Below are 13,194 nucleotides of genomic sequence, written 5' to 3'. Positions count from 1 at the left end.
AAAATGTAAGCTTAAGGTTGCAAGTGAACACGTTTCGATCACGTGTGCCGATCCGTGCTACGAAGTAACGAAAGAAGGACTGTTTGCTCCCTACATGCTAGTAGCGTGGTTGCACTAAGTATTCTAGTAAAAACCGAGGAGTTAGTTGTGTTTTCCAGAGATGCGCTGCCTGGGGACGGGAATCTTTGACTGCTAGTCCCCGAACAAAAACCCTTGCGACCTCTGCGATATTAGCAAAGCAATCGTATCCGAAGAAGTGGAATGATCGACCGTCTACCTAGTTTGCCGATTGCTTCGGTAATACCTTAAACTATCGTGTTTTTTCTTTTGTTTACGTTTAAATCTAATTCTTCTAATCTAAATCGCTTGTCCCACCCCTAAATCGTTGTCCTAAAGCTATATGAAAGGTTTGTCCGTGTGTTGTTTTGCACCTTGCAATGCAGGTTAGTTTTCGGCGTTCCGTACGCGGAATTCGTTCGAAAGTAGCGTTTCGTTTGTCGGGGATGAGACTCCTACAACAACATCCAACAGGCATCACAGTGATGGAAGACTCGAAGCCTCATCAGCCATCGTGGTGTGGAGACTTCGAGTCAGCGCTCTTGGGAAGGGGAAGGATTAGCTGCTATGCGAGAAGGCGGTGTTTGTGTAGGGACCACTGTAGATGGAGCTGCCCGAGTTGGACACGGACTTGCTGCTGCGGCGGGCAACGATACACATCACCGCTAGGACGACGGCCAGCATCAGGCAGAGACCGGCAATGGCTATGGCAACGGCGAAACTACGCTGGGACACGCAGATGGCATCGTCCGGTGTCTGAGGAGTAACAGAGTAAACCAGAGAGAATTGTTTCGTTAGTATATCGTTACAAAAAAAAAAATGGCTGACTGAGCAGAATCTCTTACCTTCTCCTTAAACACCGAATCAGCATCATCACTGAGCACTTCAGCGTTCTCGTTGACATGAAGCCCGGAGAAGACTTCGATCGTAGCCGGTTGCCCCTCCTCATCCGTCTGCCGCTTGGTACGTCGATTCTTGTTCGAACAGGTCGGAGTCTGTAAAAGAAGAACCGCCCAATAAAACCATTAGTTCAAACTCCTTCAACCATATAGTCTCACCGCCCCATCGTACCTTATGACAGTCCGGATCCTTCAGTGCACACAGCTTCACATTGCACTGATAGTACACCGACGAAGTGTACGGGAACTTGTGCGCTGGGAACGTGACCGTCGCCTTACTCCTGTCCGCCGTGTACTCGAACGGTCCAAGAATTTCACTATCCAGCGGACATCCCTCGTCGTTGATCAGCTTCTGCTCACCCCAGCCGAGCCCATCACGTACCAGGCAGTCGGTCACATGCAGCCCATACTCTTCCTGCTTATCGATGTTGATCACCAGCGTAAGTGGATCGCCAATCTTCACATTCTCCGCCAGCTTTTCGCCGGTGAAAATCTTCATATGACAGCCCGGCATCGGTTTTACCTCCTGCTCGTCCTCCGTCGCCAGCTGCTCGTCCTTACTGCTGTCCATCGATCGACCATGCTCGCGGCGATCGGTACCGCCACCTTCGGCGCTGGTCAGTGCCAGCGGGCGACTGTCCTGGGCGGTGGAGGACGATTTGTGGCGTAACGAGACGTTCTTCAAGGCCGCCTCACGGCTCTTGTACCGGCAGCGTACGTGATAGCCCCGCCCCAGATCAGTGACCAGCTTGAGATGAGGCTGCAGAACGATCGTGTTGAAGAACTCGATACCACCGTCATCCTGCGCGTGTGAGTGCGAAAAAGTGAAAACCCGCAATGTAATCATAATAGAGTAGCAAAATGCAATCGGTGTTCGGTAGATCGTTAAAGGGGTCGGCCCGGACCGGTGTTCAATTTCGATCGCAACATGACTTCTCCCAGAGGTAGTTGTCCGGATAGGTATAATCGAACGTAGGGTACAGTACACTTACAGCCCACCGTAATGAGCTTCTGTAATTCGGTAATGAAGGTATTCACCTTTTCCTCTTCGCCTTCACCATTCTGCTGCGAGAAACCTTTTGGGGAGCTGGAAATTCTTCCATTTGCTTCACCAGTGCGGGCTTAATCAAGCACCACGCCAAGCGCCACCACTTCGGGTACGGCTATAAGTCGTGAGCAACACTTTAATTAGCAGTATTGCGGAAACGGTGCGCCCACTTCGGCAAGACCGATGTGAAAGATGCAAAAACAGAGAACAGAAAAAACGCAACAAAAAACGATCGCTTTCCCAGCGTTGGGCGTTTTAGGCCCGGGCTTAAGCAGGATGTTTTGGGGTTTTGTTTTAATGAAGCTTCTTTTCTAGCTTTCCATTCGCATAGAGAGACCATAGAAAAGGCAAGTTTGCAGGTGAAACTGCAATTTGCTGCTACTGTTTGGTAGAATGATAGCAAGTACTTCAACACTGAAGGGTTTTGTTGGAGTATTTATGGAACTCCCTCCAGCTATTATCGAACTAGAGTGTCGTCATTGAAATAACAAGTCCATCTATTAAATAACTCATCTCGGATAGCTAAATGTTGGTCAGATAGGTATTGGTCTTGGTATCAGTACAATCTATTGGATGGCCGGATGAACTAGAAGGTCGTTAAGCCAAGAAAAAGACACCTACTATTACACTAAACTAATATTTTGCTAGACGACCCAAGTTCATGATTCTAGATGGCGTAGTGGGCAAGATTCCTTCTCCTTAAATATTTCACAGTTTCAAACACCCAGCCTAACTGTAACCCCGTAAGCCTCAGGAGAAAATGGAAGCAGCAACTGCCTGGTAGGATGATTGCAAATATTTCAACGTTGAAAGGGTTTGTTGGAATATTTCGGCACCTATTAGAGTGTCGAGCTAGAGTGTCTTCAATGAAAAACAAGTAAACCTAAAAAAAATACTTCTCTCGACTAGAATTGTTGGTTATCTAAGGTAGGTCTCGGTAGGTACCGATACAGCTTGGCATCAAAATAATTCTTGAGTGATAGAATAATTTGGACACCCCACAATCAAATAACATTTCGCTGGACAACCCAAGTTCATGCCACTAGCTGGCGTAGAATTGCGTAAAAAGGCAAGACTTCTTATTCAAATATTCCCGACTTCCAAACGCCCAACCTAACTGTAACCTCGCAAGCCTCCCCAAAAAAGGAAACGGCTCCAAATTCAGCAACTTGCAATGACAGACGTGACCACCAATCAGGTTCAACACCTTTCGAATTCTATTCCTTCACCCCATTCATCCCTCTTTTTTCCCTTTAGTCCATGGCAGGGTGTGTGTGTGTGTGTGTCTGTATTTTCGATTGGCTTATAAACGGTTCTTTTGATTCGTTTTCAATTAGATTCATTCTTTTCGTGCTCCGCTTTCGTAAATTATTTCCATCGCTCCCAACGTTTACAGTCGATTTTTCATCCGCGTCTGTCTCCTGTATTCGAATCTCTCACCCCACCCTTTTAGAATTTGCTGAGGTACGGCGGCATTCAGCGTCTTCCCTTAAGTGATACTACACGTACACTCCTGTGATGCCTTTTTTTTTTCCTCTTTGGACTCCAGCTTAAAGAAATCGATCAAACCAACGCTAAGCTCCAGTGTTTCGGGAGGTGTTGCAGGTGTGAGAAATCACGTTCGGCGAAAATTAATTTACAAATCTGATGACTCATTGGCTCCAGATTTTGGAGGATCGCTCCCGGTTCCCCAGAGCGCTAACCCTTACATGGTAGACAAGATTTGATCACTGTTACGGTTACGTTGTCTCTTTGCAAGGGAACGAAGTGTGGTAAGAAAAGGGGGAAGTTTTTTTGGGAGAGACCACCGTAGAGAGCCGTTACGCTCGGTCAAGCACACGGTTGTGTCCAGGGCGTGGTGTTGAAAGATGAGGAACCATATCGCGGTCCGGAATCAAATTTAAGGTAGCGGAATTCCTGTACACACAAGACAACTATTAAGAGATTGTTTTGATAGATCATGCAAGTGTTTTGATTGTTTCTCACACGAGATACATGGCACTAGAAAGGCAGGAGGAGAAATTTGCTCCAACTCTAAAACGAAATGTCCCCCAACGATGGACAGAACAATGGGAAGCAGAGGAGCGAGAAAGAGCTCAAACTTCCGGATGTCTACTAAACCCTACTTTACCGTTTCGTGTCAGTGTTCTCAAGCTCAAAACTACCACCTCACTTTGGCCTTTCCATCCCTGATGAGGCGCCCTTTTGCTCGTTACGTCAGCAAACCATTGCCAACAGCCGACAGCGACGAGAGGACGAGATTATTCGAGGGTAATTATTATCTGATAGGTGACTTCCGTATGGTTGAGAGTCTCGTGCTTGGTCCCACGCAACGAACCAACTCATCATCATCAACAACCCCCCCGAAGGTTCTTTCGTCTTCGTATTGAACCTTGTGGAGTGTTTTCTTCTTTTCTTGCCAGTAAGCCATTTGACACGACACGCGTGTTTAACGGCCATATTTCGTCTACTAAATCACTTTTTAATTGTGTCCATTCAGGCGACAAGACTGATGCAGGCTGTCTGTCATTTCGCGCACGGAAGGAGTTTGGTTGATGCCATTTTTAAAACACTTGGTGGAGTGGTTTGTCGGAATTTCAAAGAACTTGAGCGTGCAACCGTTGGACCCAACGGCTGGGAATCAAAACAAGTCAATAAATCGATATCTCGGCAATCAATAATGTGCTCGCTACTTCACAAAAAGCCATTTTGATTTATACTCCACCTTCGCGTTCCATTAAAAATAATAAAGCGGATTAATAAAGTCTTCGGATGCTCTTTTTCTCTCTCTCTCTCAACTGGCCTAGCTTAGTTATAACAACAGTAATCATGGCTTATCGTGCCATGTGTGCGATTGTGTAAAAAGTTTATCGACACGATGTGCATCCAGGCGAGGGTGCAAATTGTTACCCAATATCGTGAAATCATCTACCCTAACATTGATATCAATATGCATGCACTTTTCCGCCATGATTACACAGGTGCCTTTCCGTTTCGGAAGCGTTCAGGTTTGGACATTATTCAATAGTTGGCTTCCTCCCGTAACGCAATCACGCAGTAGCTGACTGGGCACCAGCGAACCATTACGTGGAGAAAGTTCCACCACGCACACGTACCGGTTGATAACCGGCAAATTGTTAGATCGTTTGATCATGACCAGTTTGCATGATTCAACGAGTCAAAAGTACACCTCCGATAGAGGCCTTTCACCGACAATAGAAGGTGATTTCTAACCGATCCGATCGGTCGATCTTGTCATCTACGAGCGAGGACCGTGACTCAATACTTCCTTCCCCAGTTTTGTGCACTCGTTTCGTGCAGATCGATCGATCTTAGTGGGCTCACATGGACACATTGGAATGTTCGATCTTGCCAATCTGCCCCGCTGATGGATGGAATCGGTGATTCAAGGTCACCGGCCATCGATGGCTTGTTTTCGGTCGATTTGAAATGGATTTACTACTTTCTCCACGCGTTGGCCAACATGCACGGCCGTACGCCGTGGCTCTCTGGGACGGAACAAAGCGCAATTGGAAGAGAAAAAACAACCGTTACACACACACCACTGCTGACTGACCCTCTTTCCGGGAGGGCCTTCCAGGCACCACGATCGGTGAGGTAGAAAGTACCTAGCGATCCCGGAACGCGATCGCACTTCTAACGAACTACTGATGCACGGCCAACCCGGCGCGGTTCGTTGAAAAATTGAGGTTAGTTCGGTCGAATAGCTCGGCCTTTACCACGCTGGTTAGGTCATGACCTCGTTTAGAGTGGGGTGATTTTTTTTGCTTGCTCGCTTGAAGCGGAGCAAAGTTTTCCCATTGCAAAGATTCCGAAGTTCCGCACGAATTCGGGAAGACGTCTCGCTGGTTTTGTACGAGTGAGTTCCCGCGGGTGCGCGTGCGCCCGTCCATGTGTGCCACTTTACGGTGGAGGTTTTTTCCCCAGTTTGCCAGTTTTGTTCCAGATTACGGCGTTCGGGCAAACGAGATCGTGCCCGTGGGTAACCATGTTGTTGCGCTGTCTGTGAATAGTGATCATGGCGACGGAAGTCAATTCCACTCGATGCTCCCAGACTCAGAGCGCGTTGGACAACGTGAAACAGGGCCAATGCATTGTTAAGGAAAGGAGGTCACTACCAGCTTCCAAACGGGAGCCCAAAAGGGTTTCTGGCACCGTGTGCACCGTTAAACTCCACCTTTGGACTTGGGAAAACTCGGGACGTTGCTTTGGTCGTTGGTTGGTGGTCATTTGGTTGACAAGCAGTCAAGTAAGCGCACACATAAAGATATCACATATCTGGTAACCCTTACGGTTTACTGTTATTTCGTTTGCCCTTAGGACTGCTGTTGCACGAAGACAAGATTGTATCGAGCACGATTATTGGGTCTCACAGTGATGTCCCCCCCCTGCTGTCCGAAGCCGATGGGGACGTTTAGTCAAATTATGCAACCCATTAAGAAGGTAAAGCGTTTGTGCGTGTATGTTGGTTTACTTCTAGGCCATGGTTGGTGATGCTCAGGACTCAAGACTCTCTAGCATCCACTTCTTAGTGCCCCACGGGCCCAAGCACACAATTATCACAATTACACAGTTGCGTAAGACAAACACAGGATGTTTTCGGTGATCTTAGTGCGCGGTGTGCGTCGAAATAGCCAATGTGCCCGTAGTCTCTGAAGTGTCTACTGCATCTTTCCTTCTCGCAAAAACCCTTCCTAGTGCTTCCTGCACTCCGAGCAGTGGGTCAAGTTCTTCACCGTCCCGGTCCCGTTAGTCGGTGGGGTTGATTTTTTTCCCCGCCACGCGCTCACTCGACTCCACTCAGAAGGTATCCACTTTGGATTCGTGTTCGTCGAGTTCATAAATATTGACGAAAACATGACAGCCAGTCCGGCTCTCGCCAGTTCCATCTACGTTCTGTCAGTTTACGAGCCATCTATCTGTGCGCTTGTGTATTGTGTGTTGGTCTCGGTTAGTCACCGGAACTTCCGCGCTCACGTCGTGGATGGACATCCAAAATGGCGGATTGAGGGGTATAGTGCGCTGGGAAGCGGGATGAGCCCACAAACAACGACGATGTCGAGAACGTCGACGATGACGACGTTGTGTGTTCCCGTTGTGTGACCCTTTTTCGCGCTTTACGCTCTGCCCATTCCCTAAAGCATTAAACATTTCATTTCCGTCATTTCCGTGTGACATGCGGACTCTGTGGGAAATGGGAATAGGCAAACAGGAAGAGAAGGGCTTCTGCTCCTATGTCTTGTTGAAGCTAAAGTCTTCAAGCATTTGGTAGTGGAGCGGCGTTACTCTGTATGAGTAAAATATCACTTCTAGCAACGGTGAAGATCGCCCCTAAAAGATCTTCATAAGGAAGTAGGGAGAGCTGACGTTCTATTTCCTAACGATAAAATTACACAATTTTCGGAATAGTTCCTGCTGCATTATACTATTACAGTTATATTCATAGGGTACTCTGAACCATCAACAAATCGTCGGTGATGATTTTCTTGTATCCTCGTTACACTCGCCTCAACCAACACAAACACACACACACACGCAGATTGGTGTAATCAAAAATTCGTGGTAGCATAAGCGCATAAGCTCAAAACCAGCGGAACATAATAATAAAATTGTTTGTTTTGATGCGAGTGATAATTGAAAAATTAATAAGATCGCTCCAATCATTCCAACGATAGAACGAGCTGGCGCTGATTGCATGCCCCGTTGCGGATCGCCCTGTGCCATAACAAAGGGAGAGGCGCGGGAATTAAACGGGCTGATCTTCCCTTTTTTTCCTTCGTCCAAACGGTCCAAACGGCGGATTCACTGTTAACGATTTCCTGCTTCCCAAACACGCGAATTAAATGTAACGTTCGTGTGAATTTTTTTTTGTCCAGTTTGGTTGATTCGTACACCATCGTGCCTGTGCTCTTATTCTTTGGGAAGTATGATGTGCCATAATGTAGCCATAGGGAACAGCTGTTCCTGTAGCGGCCTGTAGGCTCATTCGAATGGCTTGAGCCGAAAAGGGCATTCTTTCTTCAATTATCTTGTCCGAGATCTATTCCCTCCCTGTCTCTCTCCTTCGCTCGATCAATCTGTAACGCGAATGTCACGCAACATTGTTAAAAAGGGGGGCAAAAAAACCAAGCACAGATTACCTTCAGGCTCTAAATGCTCCCTTCTAAGATCGTTCCTAACCTTCATCTCACACAGCACGCGGCCGCGGAAGTAATGTCGCTCCGATGGCGAACTCTCTCCCCGATGAGGAACGATGCTTTTACACCTTGTCCCATTTCTTTTTTCTTATATTATATCTTCACCAAGCATCAACAGCGCCGTTGATAAAAATAGTGGGAACGGCTGTGGCGGTGTCCCATTTCCATTCGTTGCTTTTCGTTGTATGAGAGCAATTTCCAACTCAAATCGCGGTAAATGATTCCACACACAAAAGCTTTTCTATATAACGGGGATCGAGGAGGAGGAGGAGGAGGAGGAGGAGGAGGAGGAGGAGGAGGAGGAGGAGGAGGAGGAGGAGGGGGAGAGTGGATTAAAGAAGGAAGGCGCAAAAGGAAAAGAATACAACCGACAATCGACCTCAACCATATAAGACCAATTTTCCGACCCACTTACGAGCGTTTAACGATTCCCGGATGCATCATATACCCGGTAGCAAGCGACGAACCCGTACGTACGAACGTTCCCCCTTCGGCGGAACCGTTCGTTTGTTTGATAAAGATCTTGGGTTTAAAAAATTGGCATCACCTTCATTTCGCTCCTCCGTTCGCCTAGCAAGGCTAGGCCGTTGTGAGAAATGTGGTGCAGAACTATTAGCGACAGTTATAGGCCCGAAAACAAAGCAAAAAGGTGGCAAAGACTAGAATAGAAATCCCCAACTCACCAACAGTTTTATTTTTTTTAGAGCTTTGTATGCCTTGAGAAATTAAACTTGGGTGCTAAAGAACAGAAAGCCGTTCTCCTCCCATCGTTTTTTGTATAGCACAAGCACAAAAAAAAGCCGGACTAAAAATAACTCAAACGATGACAGGAAAATTCCCACAGCAACGGGTTCCAACCAACGAGGAAACCCTCGGACTGGAGTGATTTATTGTGAATAAGCCATGTACAAGCCTTTGCCGGTGTGAGTGGTGAACGCTCGAAGCTTTTCACGAAAATGTCTTCTAAATTGAGCCACCCGAGGCAACATTATTACAACCATTATGCATTATGCATTCATTTTGTGCCTTCAGAACAATGTAGGTTGCCAAGATTGTCATGGTCGGCAGTTAAGCAGTGTCTTGGTGATGCTGAAAAGTTTGATCTACTTTTTGGTGGAATGTTGTACCCCCCAACAGATCGCATAAATTGAGCGTATTGTTCTCATTCCTTATCTTCGCGGTGGAGCACATTTTGGGCAAAATGTTTTACGATCTTAACGATAAGCTGGAACGGGTGGAACTAATGGAGAAATTAAGGGCTTCTCGCAATTTGCATTTCTTGATCTTGAGTTGATATTATGATCATCTAAATGCTAATATTCGAGCAAATAATGTGCTCTAAATATAGCAAAAATTGGAGCTTAGGGTTTAAGATTTTGAAAGCTCCTTTGTTTATGAATTCACAACAGAGAACATAATCAAGCATTGAAGAACCTCAAAAAGTTACGTTTTATTATGACCTCCTCTTAACGATCGTGATCAATTTATTGCTTCTCAATCTCATCCACAACCAGCAGCGATATCGTGACATAACGAACGATCGTTGTTGTCTCGATTTTCATCTTTCAGTTTATACACGAAAAGACCTCCGGACGTCCGACGGGTGAAAGGCTGCTGCTTGTCAGACCATTGCAAGCTGCCATCGAAATGATGTTGATTCGAAAATCGATAAGCAATTCATAAGTTCAAATCTGTATCGGAAACAAAACTTTCCACGCTGAGCCCGCTTGAAGTTTACCATCCGATCTTGCGCAACCAGTGTTAATGATTTATGATTTTTCCTTTTCTGTTTCATATTTTATTCAGCAGACTTTTGGTTATTTAGCTGTGTTGCTGATTTCTGCCTTTCTGTGTTTGGTGAAACAGCATGCGAGTTCAAGCTCAAAATGTCAGGCTCAATCAACTGGACAGCTGCTGGTATGGCCGATGATCAAACACACCCAAACGCAGACCTCACCAAATGGCAACGTCGGCACGTTGAAACTGGTTCGCAAAATATCAACCGGGTGCTTAAGTAAAGGTCCGGCAAGCCACATAGAGCCAAGCGCTTCGTGCGAGTAGTGTGTACGATACAAGAAAGATTGCGTGATCCGGGTGGTCATTTTGTTTGGGGCGACTTCGAAAGGATTAAAATCACGACTTGAAGTAAAATCTTTTATTCTTTGCCAATAGAAGAATAAAACTGGGCGCGTACATGCACAATCGAAAGCACTGAACCCAACCTCCCTGGGTAAGCCATTGTCAACGCTGGCCTTAAGCTTGCGTTGGGCCCACATGGTAATTGCGTTGCGTGTGTTCGTTCCGGCAGCGAACGAATCAGCGGCCGCCAAGCGAACAACCTTGAGGACGATTACGCTGTGGCGCCTTTTAGGAGCGAACAAACCCCACCGACGATCAGCATTCGTACACAGGCGTTATGAAATCTGGACTTGCTTCCTATTTTGGAGTGGAGCAAGGTACACACGGTGGAGAACAGCAAATGTGATACAAACAGAAACACACACACACTTATAGGCAGGTCTAGGCTTAAAGACCGACCCGTGTCTTGGGTCCAGATCAGAGCGCTCGAGTTGAGGGGTAGCGAACCGTTCCGAGGATAAACTCATTACCATCTGGGTATGGAAGGTGGTAACGATGACGATTTGGCATTGGCAGCCAGCAAACACAAACAGCACAGCAGAAAACCTCAGGGCGCTTTTTTACGACAGCAGACCAGCAGCATCCACCACGTACGAAGCGCTGGAACTGGCGGGAAACGGGCAGACGGTTTGACTCATTTACATTTTTGGACCATCTTTTCGCGTGCAGTGCGAGTGAATTATGTAGATTTTGCCTTAGGGTAAGGATGGTCCAGCTGTTCAAACACACCAATGCTGATCGTCGTTAACTGAGCGGCCAGTAAAGTCGGTAAAAGCGTTCGAGCGAAAAGGTGTTTTGTAATGTATGAAGCAGCTCCCTCTTATTGTTTTGTGGTGAAAAGACCCATTGAAAATTCTAATGCTTTTAGATCATTTCTCAAGAACGTCTTATGGGAAGGAAGCTGGTCATTGAATTTTGTCAGTTACTTGCTAACTTGATGGTGAAGAAGAAATTAACTAACAAAACCATTTTCAAGCTTCCTCACTCAAACGGGAAGCAAAAAAAGGGTAAGCGACATGTCCAGGAGGTGAATATGTGAGCGCGCGCGTAGAATTAATGAAGGAAACCCCACGGAATTCCCATCCGTCCAACCAACCGACCCTACCGATGGAGCAGCAATGAGCAATACACACAGTACGGTGCCGTCAAGGGTGCAAGGTCTATTTTTGAACGTATGACGCGATCGTGTACTTTGTGGCCAATATGCTCGTTTGGATGTGATCATCATCATTGGATTGAAAGAAAAAAAAGGAAGAGTGCCAATATGGTTGAATTCAGTTAAAGAATTACAACTTTTTATAATGGGACGTGCTTCTTTACTTAGTCATATTTTTTCTCTCCAATCTCTTTAAATGGAGATGACACCGCTGCGTGCATCTCATTGTGCGAATAAAAGCGAAAAAAGTGAAGACCTTGTCTTTAAAATTGCCTCATAAAATGAGCTTCCATAAAACCAACCTTAAACATCTTTCAATCATTGGCAGAAAGGAAAAAAAAGCGTTCGACCCCCAAAAATAGACCGACTGATGATTTACACAGCACAATGACTTGTTGGAACGTTTGTGTGTGTGTGTGAAACGAATTCCCTTCTACTTGTCGGCAGCAGTTTTAAGGAAACAGGAAGTCTTCTTTAATGCGTTTGTGGGTGTTTTTTGATGATGCTTTCGTGTGTTTTCGTCCTCCTTCTTACTGTCAATTAATATGGTTGTTTTGTTTCAAATTCTGCGGAAGTCCACGGTTGGATGGAAGCGGTGTTTCACAAAAAAAAAAAAAACTGAGGTGCTATTATACCTTTAAACGCACCTACCATTTGACTTGAGTTGAAGAGCGGAGGAAAAATTGAAACTGTGACGTTTTTTGAGCATTTTATTCAAAAGACTTGTTAAAAAGCGACGAACCCCTGGGGCAAATTTTGTTCCAAGTGTTGTTGATGATGACATCAGCTGGGAAACTTCGATGATGTTTCGTACTTTTGATAACTTTTGACGACTTCTAGATGCCGTTTTAAGCATATCGGTGCCACGGATTTAAGCAAATCCCGTTCAGAACAGGGCATCTTCCATTTTTAACCACCTGCGGAACCGCCTTTTCCATGTTATAATTCATACGCAGCCGAGCACCGAAGCGGATGGCAAACGATCTGTAACGCGCCTACCGGCACCTTGATGAGCGGTGGTAGATGGTTATGTAGAGCATTGCGAACCGGTACCACATGTATACCATCTGTTGCCACCAGAAGTATGTGCCGGTTGTGCGCATATGCATGAGCATACAAACACGAGCGCATTAGAATCGATTCATAACGAATAAGGCGGCATCGCTAGATGCTCTCGGGCGATTCAGTGCATTTCTGGTGAATGTAATGATGCTGCTTCTGCTGGTGCTTACAGAACCAAATTTTAAAACTCACTTTAAAAGCTTCTATGCAAAAAGTTGTAATGCGGAAAAGCAAGGCACATTAAACAACATTCCAACAGATGACATGTGTTGTGAGGTTGTGTACGAGCGAAACATCTTTAAGCCATGTGTCGTTTCTTTTGCAAACCGCTCGACAAGTTATTGTATCAAAACCGCCGCACTCGATCGACCGATCGTGTGCTGATGATGATGGTATGTGGTGGGAAAACTTGTTCTTCTCCCCCATTCTTTTTCTCGCCTCTTTTCTCGCTTCCCCCAAACCAGTTGATAGAAAATAGAAATCGAACCCTTTGCTAGTCGGAAAAATGTGTCCACCGGTAACCGTAATCTGATACGGTTCCATTTCGCAACCAAGAATAGCCACATGTGTTTCCTTTGTGTCTCTTGTACATTCCAGTCTCTCTGTTTTCTCTCT

The 13,194-nt window shown here is 46.0% G+C and overlaps 1 protein-coding gene across 1 annotated transcript in view; it reads right to left on the bottom strand.

Moving 5' to 3' along the window:
• Positions 1–603: 603 nt before the first annotated feature.
• Positions 604–13,194, bottom strand: part of LOC126563636 (cuticlin-4) — a 38,987-nt gene continuing 26,396 nt past the window's right edge. Inside the window, exons 5-7 of the mRNA XM_050220280.1 lie at positions 1,129–1,758; positions 903–1,052; positions 604–813 (exon numbers count right to left, since the gene is read on the bottom strand). Coding sequence (XP_050076237.1) covers positions 616–813; positions 903–1,052; positions 1,129–1,758 — 978 coding nt within the window. The 3' untranslated portion in view covers positions 604–615. The remainder of the gene's footprint in view (positions 814–902; positions 1,053–1,128; positions 1,759–13,194) is intronic.

Source organism: Anopheles maculipalpis, chromosome 3RL (assembly GCF_943734695.1).
Source record: "Anopheles maculipalpis chromosome 3RL, idAnoMacuDA_375_x, whole genome shotgun sequence".
NCBI lineage: Eukaryota > Metazoa > Arthropoda > Insecta > Diptera > Culicidae > Anopheles > Anopheles maculipalpis.
Note: the sequence above shows the minus strand (reverse complement) of the source record. Positions and strands in the feature narration are given on the sequence as shown.